The 16,369-nt window shown below is 32.7% G+C and overlaps 1 protein-coding gene across 1 annotated transcript; it reads right to left on the bottom strand.

The window, feature by feature from the left end:
* Positions 1-1,938: 1,938 nt before the first annotated feature.
* On the bottom strand, positions 1,939-8,485 carry TRIADDRAFT_60224 (uncharacterized protein; the record flags this gene model as incomplete). The annotated part of the gene is made up of 26 exons (XM_002116155.1): positions 1,939-2,166; positions 2,255-2,444; positions 2,606-2,807; positions 2,943-3,047; positions 3,121-3,202; positions 3,423-3,495; positions 3,594-3,673; positions 3,800-4,125; positions 4,382-4,709; positions 4,745-4,883; positions 4,943-5,008; positions 5,088-5,143; positions 5,345-5,407; positions 5,484-5,561; positions 5,640-5,735; positions 5,857-5,937; positions 6,069-6,101; positions 6,185-6,277; positions 6,350-6,493; positions 6,558-6,656; positions 6,755-6,871; positions 6,974-7,054; positions 7,148-7,183; positions 7,354-7,381; positions 7,584-7,798; positions 8,045-8,485. The coding sequence occupies 26 exons, from the start codon at positions 8,483-8,485 to the stop codon at positions 1,939-1,941; spliced, it is 3,480 nt and encodes a 1,159-aa protein (XP_002116191.1).
* Between the last annotated feature and the right edge of the window lie 7,884 nt (positions 8,486-16,369).

Here is a 16,369-nt window from a genome sequence, read left to right as displayed (position 1 = left end):
GTAACCTTTGGCAAGGTGTTAGCTGGAAATGCACGCGGTACAACTGAATGACTCGGAAACTCCTTGAGGTGCAGTACAGTACAGTACGTACTGTATGTACTGTACAGTACTATACTGTACAGTGCTCTACTGTAGAGCGTACTGTACAGTGTACAGTAGATATCCTTACTTCAAGACTCTAATGTACAGTACAGTACACTCAAGGACTACAGTACAGTACTGTACTGTACTGGATGATAAACACATGCGAACTGAGTACTCAGACGGATTACAGTACTGACATTTATGCAGTATTTAATATCAATTCTCTCTTCTGGTAGTCCTTGGTTAAGTACTGTACTCTATAGTACCTTACATAAATCAACACTTATTTCGTAAATTATTATAATGGCGTACAGTACTGTACAGTTCAGTACTAGATATGCACAAGTAAAAACTCCCCCAAAATTGACAATATGGCAAGTTATTCGCGAAACACTGCACCGTTAAATTGTAAGCTAGCTATCTTACACTAAGAAGGGATTCATACATAGTCTGATAACCTAGCTGGCTTTAGCTTTAAATTTTGTTCAGTGGAATGTGTTGCGTAGTATGCATACCCGTTCATTTGAACGGGTATTCGACTAGTATAATTAATTAATAAAATAGAATTATACACTGGTATTGATATCGTACTGTGAGTACGACAAAATTCTGTTTATTACTGGATTATACTAAATAAGCCTTAAAAAAGTTGCAATCATAATATGCATAATATGCATAGTAGACTCATAGAAACACCTACTATAACTTTACGAGCAGATAGACCTTCTGCTGTAGAAACCCTCAACTACACTGATTCATTCATGACCTCAATCTATTAAAAACCAATATAAAATGGTATAAAATTGTCCAAATAGGCTCCATTAGTTTAAGAGATAGATAAAATTAAGTAGACGATATCACTATTTAGGTGTAATTGCAGTGATAGCTATTGTAAACGACAATAGCATACATGAAATGAATTATTACTCAATCAGTTAAGAAATACCCGATCCCAAAGTTGTACGATGCTATGTCGAAACATACGAGTACATGTATATTTTTAATGTTTAAAAAGGAGAATACAGTATTTATCTCTTAAAATTTACATCAAGAAATTAATCGAAACTGTTAATAGGAACCATTGTCACATATGTGTCAATTATACAACATATACTCATTGTCATTTACAAATCCACTAAGGTATCGATACAGTAATAGTCTGACAGGCAAATTAAAGAAAATTTAAATCTGTACAATGATTACTGCATTATTACGCGTACATCAACTCGTCAAATAGAACCTTAATTTTATAACCTATGGTATCGCACAGGAATAAGAGAAAAGCTATTATAAGAAATGATAAAACTGCAAAAAACTAACATCAATCAAGGCACAAGCAAGTATACATGATTTAGAGTACAGTAGCATATAGAAAAATACAAACGTACTCATATACTGTATGTACAATGCCATAACAAGGAATGAAATCGATTAAACATTGAGCGATGAATAAATATATTACAATATAATACTTAACTAATGTCAAATAAGGTGGTTTATATTCTATGATATAGCCAGCATGGCTTAAAATGATAAAATGATTATATCCGAATAAGTTACTCTACATTATGAAGGCATTCTTATACCGGTAATAAATAGCTAAAGTTATCGTTCAGTATACAGTTGCCGCTTTATGACTACAACATCAAATCTCAATTTCCCTTTAAACTCTACACTAGAACTTCATTATTTGCTATTTTTCTACGACATACATTAATCTTGGTTATCGACAATGAAACGTTTTAAAAATTTTGCTAATAACCTGCTATTACTGACGTTGGATAAAAATGCTGTACTATAAATTATTAAATATTGGGTACACAAATTGTACTTGTCAACTGTTATATTAGCTATTCAACGCCATGCTGTACTTTTATTTGATCGGCTCGCCACACCAGAAGCTTTTTTATCCGTTTTTACGGAGCGTTGACTCACTTTAGACGCAGACGACCGTGTGTGAACAATATTAGTCTCTCGCCCACTTGTATTAGCTTGCTTACTTTGATGTTGCTTATATGGCCGCTTTCGCTCAGGTGGCGAAATCGGATTAAATCCAACCGCTGCCTTAATGTTATCAGACGGCTTTTTCAAATAAAGCAGTTTACAAAATAATGCTCAGAAAAAGGGAAACTTGATGACCGAATTCATTACAGCTACTTAGCTAGGTTACCTGTTGGTGTCTTGAAGTAGTGTCTTGGGTCCTAGGATAATTCCTTTCATTTCCTTTCGGATATTGTATAGATATATCACTTAGTGGCTGCAATTCTTCCATTTGATGATCTGGCTGGAAATTGCTCGGATGTTGAAAGGTGCGAAAGTTCAAGCTGGAATCTTGCTGCTCATAACCCCCCAAAGTTTCACTTTAAAATTAAAATTTTAGCCGTAATAAGAAAATATTGTAATAACATAACCAATAGTAATGCACTGCTATAAAATACAAGATCAAAATTAAGTCAACGCATATCCAAAACGAAAATTTTAACTGGATATTACACGAAGTCTACTCTTCCAAATGCAATACCTCAAGTAGGTTGGCTGCATATTTACTGAGTTGGCTTCGTTGTCAAACGATAGATGCTTCTGGTTTGGATTATTAGACATATTTCGATAAATATTAACTAGATTTGACAAGTACTTAGAGTCTGTGTTTATAGCAGTACTGCTAGATTCCATATTTGAGGATTGATCTTGTACTGATACTGCCCTATTTTGTCCTTTCATAGCTGCATGTATTTAAGAAAAATCGTTAAATTAGCAAAGGCGATACTACATAATTATAAAATCAAAAGGTAAGATGGCAGCACTCCATCTATCAAGATTCCTTGGGTACAACCGTATACCACAGTACAGCATCATACCTTGTGACGTCGCCGCAATCGATCCGGCATAACCAGAAGGTACATGTTGAAAAGCTGAAGAATGAAATGATTCATTCTTGTTTTCATTTAAATTTGCTACATAGTCTATTAATTTAGCAAAAAATCTATCAGTAAAGATAATGTCTTAGAAACATTAGACACATTTATCGATCAATACCATCAGTAGATTTCGGAATAGCGATCAATCCGGAGGGAAGTCCAATTTGATCGCTATCACCAATTTTGTTTGTCAACATATCCTTAATAGTTATAAAATTAGGATTAAAACAAGCAAGCAACTTATTTTATAAATAATTAGAAGCATTTAAGACATTACCGTCTCTAGCGGTTGACCAGGTGGTTTTTGAAGTAGCTGTAACCGATTAAATAACCAATTCTATGCTTTAGTAACTATTGTAAAATCTTAACGTTATATATATTCATTAAGAAATATAGTAAGCTAATTGGTAGATCGATTACCATTTCAACATAGTGTTGCAGTTCATTTTGCCGTAAATCGTCTATATTTTCGGCATTTATCTGACCAGCATTTCTTTATAAAGTTAATCAAAAATAAAATGAATGTAAGTATCAACGTTGAGATGTTGTTATACCAAAATACTGTAATGTGTGAGGCGTGGTCATATTTACATATTTGCAGTGTACAAATTCGATAAATTTGTTGTAGATTTTTCTGTATTTCCTGGTTCAATGGGAATTTGAATAGGCCTCTGAAAAATTAACAATATCACATAAAATTTTGATATTAATATAAAACGGTTCAGTTATAAAATCTTGCGTAAAATAACTAAGACAAACTTAGAAATCGCAACTTTCTTCAATAATAACTAAACTACCATGTCAATATTCGATCGTGTAACGTTATTTTCGTTAGCTGCATTTGTATCCAGTATATTTAGAATTAAGTCCGTATTTGCTTGTTTTGTTGGTGTCATGTTACGACTATTAATACTATTTGCCAGGACTCTTGTTTGATTATTCTGCTTGGCATTCGTTGAAATCTGATCAGATACATCTTGTGAATTTCTAGGCATTGTATTTAGATATCTACTAATATCCGCCAATTTCTCTGTTTTAAAATTCGATATCTTGAAGCTATTAGTGAAATTTGGCTTGGAACTTGCATAATTATTAGAATAAGAGCCTGAGCTGAGATCATTTCCTAGATCAATTAAAATTGATGCAATGAATAGCAGGTATATAAAATACTCAACATTTGATAAGAACATCTGATAAATGTATAAGTTCTGACATTGATTTTATTAGAACGAATTTACAGTATTGTGTTATTCTTGATATGTTACAGTATTTCACAATGCCTGACTTGATTACTACTACTATAACATTTAGTTGAGAATTTAATACATTTTCATACGACTACAAGTATTGTATCGATACCTGTTACTGCTCTTACTTACCATAGCTACGAATAATATTAGTGTTGCTATCAGAGGAAACACTTTCATTCTGATGGTGATTCCCTAAATCTGGATTTATTAAAGGTCTCTTTTCATTCATAATACCAAGATTATCTAATTTTTCACTGATGGGTTGGACCTCGTTCTGAGTAGATACTTCGTTACTTTTTTGGTTAACATTACGGTTCTCATTAGAAACTGGATCATATGTTTTTTCGTCGGACGAGCTTACAGGTTGATGTTGTAATATAGTAGCATCTGCTTCCATTTTCTCATTACATAATAAATTTACCTTGGTAGAAGTTATCTTTTCATCAACCGCTAATGGCTGTATCCAAAAATAATAAAACTTGTTAATGGAACCTTAGCGGTGAGCAATCGTTTGAAATAATAAATAAGCGCTAGCACCTTTATGGATGACGGTAATAAATCTCCAATTAACTTAACAGCCTCATTACAATGAGATTGCATTAAGGTTTGAAGACGAAGCATTAAATCATTCCTAAAATTTGATCTCATATTAGCAGCATTTCTTTAATTAGAAGACAAAGTTTGACTTACCGCTGCCTTTCTCTTTCATTACGATACTGTTCTTCTTCAGTTAAACGATTCTGTAATGACTGTAGTCTAGCAGTTTGACAATTAAACTCTCGCATTAGCAATTTCTAGTGGGCATCGAATATTTACGCAATATCAGCATACATACCGGCCTTCATAGTCATCTATAGTTGTTTTCAAAGTATTAGCTTTCAAAGTCATTTCCTGTATGCAAAATATATACAAGGATCTTAGTACCGTACATATACATTAAATTTACTTGTTAATTAATTATACTACACACTGAAGGTGTACAAAAAATTGTTAGAAATCAAAGTATTCTGCCTGGTATGTAAATACATAACTAAGAGGTAGCAGTGGAATGTATATATACAAGCAGTAGCAAGGTCAAGATCATTTAATAACCTGCGAATACTCTGACGCTAATGCTTCTATTTCCTGTTTATGTTTGTCTTTAAGGGTTACAATCTAAAAAATAAACATTTGAATGCCAATTAATATTAAGTACAGTTGACTAAACATAATATTATTTTTAAATAAAAACCTGCTGTTTATGATTGTCTCTTAGCTGAGAAATATTCTTTACAGCTGTTTCTTCAGTTTCTTTTAACTTAGTAGACAACTAGCAACCATTTTAAAGCATATTAAAGGGTCGATCGGTACCACCATTATCATATCTTTATACGGTATACTTCTTTACCTGTAGTTCAAGTTCAGAAACAATGTCTGTCCTTTGTTTGCTAAGGCTTGTTTCATGCTCAGCTTCCATGAGACTCATTTCTACCTTTAAACTCTCCTAATTGCATGAAAATCAATAATTACTTACGAACACTTTGTATCTTTCCATACAGTAGTAAAAACCGTAATAGACGATAAAAGTTACTACTGTATACAAAATATTTAACCCATCTACTCACATAAGCTCGTTTCGAAGTATCTAACTCATTTTTTAACTTATGTATTTCGTTATCTGCAGATTCCATAGAAACTTCCGCTTCCTAATTATATGAATAAATTCTTCGTTAAGAAATTATAGCAAGATTTAAACTGCAAATAGGGTTTACTATATAAATTGGGCAATTTCATAGATCATAATAGATTATAAACAATACGATGCATATTATGATACCTTAAATAATGCTTTGTACTTATCAAGTTCACCCTAAAGTGAGGAGATTAGTAATAAATACAAGTTTTATAAACTATATTAACGCCATGTCAAAAATATGTTAATTCGTTCACTACTTTTGCTTCTTTAGACATTTGACGTTGTTCATCCTTCAACTTATCCTCCTTAATAGACCAATCTTGCTGCATAGTTTGTCTTAATAATCGCTCCTAAGATACAGAAAGATTTTTAGCACTGCGTACAACAAACTTTTAAATTCAAGTCGATTAGAACGTACTAACCTCTTCCAGCAATTTCTCTAAAGCGCTTTTCTCATTGCATACTGCTTCTAAATTTTGTTGGATAAGATTTCGCTCAACCTCTAACATCCGATGACGTTCTTTTTCTTGATTGATATGTTCTCTTTCCTGCAATAACTTCTGAACCTGAATGAACAATTATAGTGTGAAAGGGAGTTCAAATCAAAGCATATGTATTAAAAGCGTATACTTGTATTTGCTTCTCTTTTTCAGCTTGATTCGCTCGTTTTTGTTCTTTTGAAAAGGCTTCTACAGCCTGAGCCATGTCCTGCTCAAACTTTGAGAGAACCTATGAATACATTTTAATTGATGATAGAGGATAAACAGAATAGACATAATTATGATTTCTGATACAATAATATACGTATGGAAAATTTTAGATCATACTTCTTGTTGACGAAGGTGCGCTTGTCTAATGGTATCTCTTTCATTGGTTAATCTCTTAATTGATTCAGTTCTTTCCGCGTCACGCAATTTCCACTTTTCAAGAACACTGCCTACGGACTATTTTTTAAATTGTAACTTAATTTAGAAAGTAAAGACGTTACAGAACGTTAATGTATCACCAGCATCTAAATTCTCAGAATTTAAGATACGTATTCTTACTTTATCGAGTTGTTCAATCATCATATCCTTTTTTCGCTCCGAAGACCTTGCAACTGCTAACTGTTGCTGAATTTCCAACAGCTACAATAGTATTAAATGGAAGGTCATTACAGCATTGGAATACTTATAACTACATGGACAAAGTCAAATGTTTTTAATAAATTAGTCTCATACCTTTGCATTAAGTGAATAGATTTGACTTTCACAGTGCTAAAGATGAAAAATAGTTTAATGTTAAAATTACAATAGCGCTAACAAAATAAATCTTTGTTAGTCTACATCTATCAATACTCGCTTGCCTTTCTGCGATAGACTTCGCTTTCTAACTGCTGTTTTAACGTAAATATTTCACTCGAATTACCATTTGATGCATGAAGAACCTGTGAATCAAGACCAATGGAACTTAACCTGAAAGAGGAGAGATTAATAAAATTAAATAAATCAAATGTAGTCCACTAATAGATTTAGAAAAAGGAATATAAACTACGGTAAAAGCTAAACGGATGATAACTAGCTAATTCTTGCGATTAAATTTAGTGAATATTCGAATGTCCGATAAATATTTAATTCAGTACAGTCTAAATTTGCCAACCATATTAATGTTAATTACCAATCATGTCGATCAATCGAAAACTGAGCATCTTCTATGCTTCTACCATCACCCCCTACACGGTTTAGTAGTGCATCTAATTGGTTATCTCCGGAAGCAGTGAACTTTTCCGTAGCGAGCCCCAATAATCTGTTACTGGGCTCAGCAGATTTCATAGCATTTTGCAGCTGATAGCGGACATCTTCCAAGTGTGCAACATCTCCAGAAATGTTACCCTAACAGGAAATAGTAACGTTCGTTGGTTGATAGCATAATGGTAAACATAAGAATACTTTTAGTAAAAAAGGAAATCATACTCAATGATTTAAAAAAGCAAAATGCTAATTAGTAATCCTAAAGTGGAGCCTTCAAATGATAATCTAATGTTAATCTAGTTGACTCTGTAATATCAGAAAGATTTATTATTCTTTGTCTAGGTCATTCTTATCAATATAATATGTTACAGAAAGTATACATCATACCGAATGATTGTCTGAAATCTCATTTTCCCTATTGCTGTCTTTCATTGCCTGACCAGATGCACTAAGTAAATGGCCTGATGTAGCCACGTTATCGTAAAGCTCTTGTTGAATGTTTGTATCGTTATCTTGACCACCATCATTGCCATGAGCTTCAACGGCAGTTAAGTCTGTACCTTCTTGTGGTAAATTAATATCACGATGCTGTTGATATTCTTCTGTACTTAAAACGTTTGCAGCAATTTGCGAAAGAGACTTATTCTGTGTCGTTTGATCAGATGTATAAGCGGATTTTGCATTCCCAATATGTGGAATTTCCTCAGTTGGATCACCTTCATTACGGTTTGAGCCATCGTTCTGGTTATAAAGCGTCATCAAGCCATCAGATACTTCTTTTAAGTAGTCACCAAGCGACTTATTATGCTGTTCACTGTGCGAAGCCATCTTAACGTCAAATGATTAATACGATGATGCTGTCACTTTGAACTTACTGTTAAAGAATTTATTATAACCAAAAGACAGTTGATGGGACCTGAAATAGTTTAAAAATTTAACCAGTTAAAAAGTATTTCGACCATGCCATACGACCATGCGAGCTTATCAACGTAATGAGGTTAATTATTTTAACCAATTAATCTAAAAGTAAGTAGTTATAGCTAACAACGTTGTTGTAATTAAGAAGAACAGTATAGGACAACATGAAGGCTGGATGGAATATGACAAAGGCAAAAACGTTAAAGTGCTATTTTGAGTAAACATCTGTGTCTGAATTTCACTTTTATTATCTTCAAATGGTGTAATCCAAACCTTTAGCATTCTTTCAGCTTTAAGTAAGATTTTAGCTAGCAAAATGAATGTCCTACCCTAGAAAGTTATAACCGCATATAATATTTATATCAGAATGGCGAGCGGATGTTCCGGTTAGAACTGATATCCGCTAATGCTGATGGAAGGATTTGTCATTTATAGTATTGTATTTGTTACGAATTGAGAGATGATGTAAACGCAGAATCGTAGTAAATCCTAACAATTTTGCCGTTACTGTAGGCTCTAACGGTAATTGCTAGAATAACTGTAACGTCGTAAAAACTTACGCAGCGAAAAGTAAAGCACAGACAAAAAAATTTTATGCCCGGTCTTTTAGCTATGATTTGAGGTTAACATAGGCTTCAAGTTGAATATACGTTAATATTTATAGTTTGGATAGTTCAGTATTTGCTCGGTTCACGTTATGCCATTAGTGTTATTCAAATTGTTTTACTGTCATTGACCTAGAACTAAAATATGCGGTACTGTCCATTACAGCACAGTATTGAAATGATAAAAATAATCTATTTATTTATAGTGAGTGGACTTATTTATACTCGGCATGCAGTCATTCGTAGCTGAGTTTAAATTAGATGGCGGGACATTTGAAAGGTCGATTTCAGTTTAATTTTTTCATATGATAATAATAAAATTAATGAACGATCATTGCAGTGATACGCGCAGTCTATTCATGCCATTCTGTATTACTCTATCATGAAAGCAATTGGAGATAGGAGATTGATCAGATAAGGTTCTTAATCTAGAAAAGTAGCAGATTAAAATGATGCATGATCGCATCTCTACTAAGATGGCCAACGTACGTAGACATTTGATGTTGACATACGAGTTTGCGGTCATTACAAGTCAGTTACTGCAGTATAATTCTCATGCAGTAACGATGGTTTAACTTTGATTTCCCATTTAGATAGGTACAGTAAGTAGAATTACTGTGATATTTGTTAACATTTTAACGAAAAGTATACTGCATAGATCGATCACTATTATCACGTACTCCATGATTACAAGTTTACAATCAATCATCACTAAAATAGAGTACTGTTAAGAAAAACAATTGATTATATTAACAGTATGATATATCAATTAGATTAGATTATACGCGTACATATTACAGTATGTAACTGCCTAACCAAGCAGAGAAAGTTAAGTATGTCTATCCTGTTGGAGAATAGAGATAGAAATTATAGTACAGTACATGTACACTGTACAGTATTACTAATTATTGTCTATCGCTTTTACTGGATAACTTTACTCGCTATGGCATCAGGAAGATGCTTCATTTGCAAATACTGTACTGTCATCACAACATTCATTCTTTCAATACGTTTTTGGCGCAGTAGTCAATTAAGATTATATTTAGATTGACAGTATCGTTCAGGCTACACATACTTTCCATCACTTAGCCTACATTCTAAGCTGATCTTCCTCATGAAATCAAGGTAAAAGGTTTACAACTGTAACACAGTAGCTATTCATATTATTGAATTTTAATAAGGGTATTACTAGTAAGATAGTGCAGCTTCTTTCAAAATAGTGATGATGTTTACTATATTATCCGCGTCGACATTAGTCGTTCGATACTGGTCCATTCATGTCTCTATCTACAGTACACAACTGTCAAATTATAGCAATCGATGCAATCACATACCTGAATCTTTCCTTGCTTCTTAAAGTGATACTTGTATTGATATAATCCCGGCAGATTATGCCAACAGCTCAAGACTACGTTTACAGCCAAATTTATAAATTCGACGGGACAGATCAAGAACCATCTAAAGCTCTAAGCTGAGGCTCTTGAGCGCTTTGCAATCTATCCTAATGTACTGTACTGTACAGTACAGTAAGTTGCCGTTTTAAAATTTTTTACTAGGCAAAAATCTCCTTGTACGTGCCAGACGGGACGTACGGAACTGGTAACGGCCGTCGCCGCCGCCTGACTCGTCTCCCCTCCCTTACCATTTTCTTCCATCTCAAGTTACAGTACTGTACACTGTACGGCAGGCCTCTGTAAACTACTGTACACTGTAGCGAAATTCATTTCGGCAGGAAAATCGGAATGAAGAACTACTAAAAGTTATGATTTGCTAATAATTCTGTATAAAATTTATGTGTGCTGTACAAATAACAATTATACGTACACAATTTTATTTTTTTGGTGTACAGTATTATCGAAATTAATCTCGCTATACCAAGTTCATCAACAGCCCATGGAAGGTTACCTCTGATTCACCGCTCCACTACGTAGGGTACAGTATGAAGATAGTTCCTAGCCTTGGTCGTGGTATCGATGGTATGTTATTCTCCTTTCGGTCATTATACCTAAACTACTGATTCACTACTCCACTATATAGGGTACAGTATTGATTTAGTCTCCAAACAAACGTGCTTGTAAGATGTTGGATAATGGCATACGTCCAGAAAGAAGGACGGCTATATCGTCTCCATAGTAACAAATTCATATTTTGACATTTCATTGCATAAATTCATATTTTCCTATAATTATAATCAGTAACGTTTACAAGTAAAACTGCTAAATCGATCTTACCTTGTGATCCATCCATCATTATCAACGATTAATGTAAGTTTTATAATAAGTTATATTTCAATAGATTCCAGAGTAAAAGCTAGTTGGATGACATAAATGCATTTCTACTTCATGGATAACAATTATAAACGATCATTAGAACATTGGAATAAGCCAAAAAGTAAAAATAATCGCATATACAGATATCATATCTTGGACGTAATATCCCTCCTTTTTTATCTAACTCTATAGAACATACCAGAATAATTCAAGAAATTACAATTTTACCAACGTAAGCGAACATCAACGTATACATCATGGACCAACGTACTAAAATTGAATTCGATTGGGACAATGACATTGTAATGCCAGTGGCCAATAAGGAAAATAAGTTACTGGAAGAGAAAGTATGTATACCTTGTAACGCAGCCTAAATGACTGCAAATTTTAACTATAACCCTGTATCATATTAGATGATACAAATAAGGAATATTCTGTAAGTATAGAACGTTGGCATTATTGGAGTATAAAACTGCACTGTATTTTATGGGCAATTTCCGTCATAGATATATATGCACATTTATACGGAGTAATTGTATGGTAGATTCTACTACTTCACCTTTATTCCTTTAAAAACCATCAGAAAGTATCTTTCACTCTCTGACGTACTAAATTATATCCAATTATAATATCTTATCCTCAATGATTCTTAGATACGGTTAAACGAGCAAAAAAATACGTCGTTAAAAATGCACAATAATGAGCATGATGATCGTATAAGAGCTATGGAAGAGCATATGAAAAATGTCAGGCAAGAATGGCAGCAGACTCAGGTTAGCCTAAGAAATAATGCATGCCCACTACTCTAATCGAAATCTTAAATTAATTGTTTCAACCTGCTCTTTTACCCTTACAATCCCAATGTAACATACGTAACTTTGATAGGCAATGTGTCGTGCCAGACAAAATGAAAATCAAAGTGAGAAACACTTTCTGCAACTTGGTATGTTATAGCTATTTGATAAGTAGAACATTATTGTAATTGAATGATTGTATAACCAAATCTTCAATATACCAATTTCATTGGCGGTCTATTAAAATCCAGATATAATACCCTGTTAAACTGTTCGTTATTGTTACTATTAAAAAGCAAATCGTGAAAAGGGCCGCATTGCCATAGAACTACAACGTATTGCAAATTTAGCTTCTGAGACTAAAGACAAAATGAATATATACCAGGTTTGTTACAGTGACAGTGGAGATGCAGAATAATTACGTAAACCACTTGACCCGCGAACGGCAAATGTTATTCCAGTTAAATAACATCTCTTGTGTATAAAATTTTAACTGTATTACTTTTATACATATACTGTGATAACGGTATCTTAAAAAAAGTAATCAAATCATTGCCATTAATAATCATATTTCTACCTATTAGAATGTCATTTTTAAAAATAATCAAAAAATTGATGATATCAAAGATCAAGTTAAATGGGATCAACAGGTAAACAATTTATGTTCAATAGATATTATGATGTAAATACAAAGTTAGACACTTTATTATAGATAACTGAATACTTTATGCTCATCAATGAAATTGTAGGCTCTTGAAGCATGGCTTGAAGAATGTACTAATAAAGATGAAGATGCTCTAATTTTGCAAAAATATACAAGAGTGGACGAAACTAAAGTTACAGTAAGTAATTATGGGTATTACAGTACATAAAATAATAAATTATAATTTGAATCTGTACGTTAATAGCCACAAACTTAATGCAATAGGATCTATCATTAAAATCGGAGAAAAACACAGAAAAACTTAGCAAACTTAAAAAGCAATTAGATTTTGAAGCAACTCAAACACTTACCTCTCAGGTTCGTATCGAAAGCATCTTTCGAAATTTCGCTTACAAGTATATCACTTTATAATAGTTCAATAGATACTTACTGGTTTACTATAAACGGATTACAGCTAGAAGTAGATAAAGTAGCAGAAGATTTTAGACGAGCTCATCAACAACGCCAGGAACTACTTGAACAATGGCAAACTACAATTGAGCAAATGCAACGAAGAGATAAAGACATTGAAGGGATTAATAACGTTAGTAACTACATAGAATAAGTGAAGACGTCGGTTCTTCCACAATACTATCGATAGTTTTATGTTTGTTAAATAGGTTCAAGAAATTTTTATTATTCCATTATAAATTGATCCATACATTTATTTTTAGGATTTAGCTAAAATCAATATACATGTCAGAGAAAAAGAAAATTCAATTAACGAAAGACTGGTTAGAATTAGTGCAAAATTATACAAATTGAAAGTACTCAATGTATCAAATTTTAACTATACAACAATCCTTAAATCCTCTCTCCTTGTAGCGCCTATTGGAATCAATCAAAATTGATAATCAAGAAGTTAGAAAAAAAATCGCCGTTGGCGATCAGCTCATCGGCAAATCACGCCTAGAATATCAGGAAGTTGAAAGAGCTAGAAATGAAATTGTAGATGAGGTACTTCATGCTTTGTATTCACCATAGATTTATTTTAAGTCATCCATGTTTAGTCATATTGTAGTACCAATACTAGTAAAAAAGAAGCATATCCCTAAAGTCAGATAAAAAATTACCATTTCTTTTAGTTTTCAATTCACTGTAACATTCTACAATACTGTACTAGCGAAATTTTACTTTTGATATTAATCAAAATGTTTTACTAATTATAGCTCGAAAGTTTAAGGCTAGTTGTCGATCGAACTGCAAATGACTATGAAAATATTAAATCAAAAGATAGTCAATTAAAAGCAGAAATTGCAGATAAGCAAAATAGGTAGATATATTAACTTTATAGACAATAAATCATTAATAAAATAAAGTAATAGGCGTTTATTAAAATACGAAAATTAAAAGTGATCAATTTTATTCTGATTACTTGCTATGCTCATTATATTAGGCTTTTAGCTATTCAGGAAGAGCGTGATGATTTAGCCAAGGAGCTGAAAGAAAGTAACGTTACAACATTATCAGTTGAGGAGAAAGCTGATCGTTGGGATAAAATCATGAGAGCGGAAGAAAACCGACTTGCTAAGTTAGAACAAGAATTACAACAATTAGGAGAACTGCGATTTAAGAAGAATGAGATACTACATAAAGAACAGCATAACGAAATGGTAGTTAACGCTGAAATTCAAGGCTCTCGTGCTGCTATTAAGAATCTCGACAGTCGCTTAGCCATGTTAGATCGAGAATCATTAAAGCAACAAGAACTTATTTATACTCAAGTAAGTCGTCTCAAAAAATCAAATTTTCGAATTCACTCTATCCATGTAGAAATGCCATCGTTTTCTTCTTCATAAACATTATAACACTTGATTTCATACGATAATTATAACTTACAATCTGAATTAATCTGTCACATAGGATTTCCAATTGCAGCAATTGGAACGAAGAATTGCTCGTCTACAGGGTGAAGTAGGCACAGATGAAAAGGAAAAACTTACAGCTAGAGCAAAAGTAGGTTACTAATATTTATCCGGTCTTAACAAGACTAATGTTTTGGATAGTACTAGTTAATCTGATAGTGTGGCATATTCCTCGTGATAAATGGCTATCAATAGTGCCACGCTTATCATCCTAATAACACTGGTTCTTAGTGATCGTAAAAGATAGGAACTCTATAATAATTTAGGAAAGTAATGATAAATCTATTTAACCATTGCAAATGGTGACGTTACTAGGAATTAACTACTCAATGTGAAAAAGAACAAGCCACCAAGGCTCTACTCACAAATCAAATGAAACGACTGCAAGATGATTTACGAAGGACAAATCGTGAATTAGAGAAGAGTAAAAAGGAAAAGGATGCATTAACGACCAAAATAGGTAAAAATTAAAATGTCTAAATCGTGCACATAATGTAAGAAGACAACTTGGAAACACGATATAATGTAAAAAGTAACGTTTTATTACACATTACTATTGAATACGACTGATCTTATCGTTGACTTACAATATTTTTAGGTGAACTGAACTTGCATAATGACAGCTCGCAGCGCGAATTGAGGCGATTAACAGCCCAAAAGCAGGTTACTATGTGCTCTTTAAAGTATACTTTACTCAATTTATAATATCTCGGAAGATATTATTAGAAGAGTTTCAAAATTGAATAGTATTAAATTTATCATGAAATTTTATCTCTTAATGATAGGTATAAAATAAGTTTAAATGTCTAAAATAATATTAAACTATTTTTCGATATACGAAGCTACTTTAAAGATTGAAGTGCTCTTCATCAGAGTCAAAATTTGTTTCTAACTAGTCATTAAATATTTTATAGCAATTTTATTAAAAAGGCGTATAGAGATACCGTGCTCAGAAAGTTCATTCAAAAATCATTATCACTACTTCTGTACAGCTTTGTTTCATATTCTAACGCTTATTATAAGCCATGACTGAAGGAAGAGACACCTTTTATTGCTAGTTTATACTGAAGAGAAAAATCGCATAATTTCATTTTAGGATACATTGGTTGAAGATAATTTACTGAGATTGGAACTGAAGAAGTGAGTACCAAGACTTATACGTAAATAAATCTAATGTAATTTCGATCAAGAATCAATTATTTTAGATGTACTAAATTTTATGCAATCAAATTATAACGCAGAATCCGTGAACATCTGCAAAGTAAAGCTGACGATGTTCTAACGCAAGAAAAGCGAAGACTACAGCTAGAAACTGTAAGTATGGAATGAATAGTGCATTATATATGCGGTCTTAATTTTAGTATTAATTGTTTAATTGTTATAATAACTTTTACCTTTAAGGCAATGAAAGAAAGGCGTCATGAAATTAATATCCATAAGGATATGCTACGAGCTCAACTAAAGAGCGCAAGTGAAGAAAAGCAAACTATAAGGTAACTATAAAAATTTTATAGATGTGATAATTAAAATAGCCACTCTCATTGACGATCATACGAG

This window comes from Trichoplax adhaerens, genomic scaffold (genome assembly GCF_000150275.1).
Source record: "Trichoplax adhaerens TRIADscaffold_14 genomic scaffold, whole genome shotgun sequence".
Taxonomy (NCBI): domain Eukaryota; kingdom Metazoa; phylum Placozoa; class Uniplacotomia; order Trichoplacea; family Trichoplacidae; genus Trichoplax; species Trichoplax adhaerens.
The sequence above is the reverse complement of the archived record's forward strand: the minus strand, read 5'-3'. Positions and strand labels throughout refer to the sequence as shown.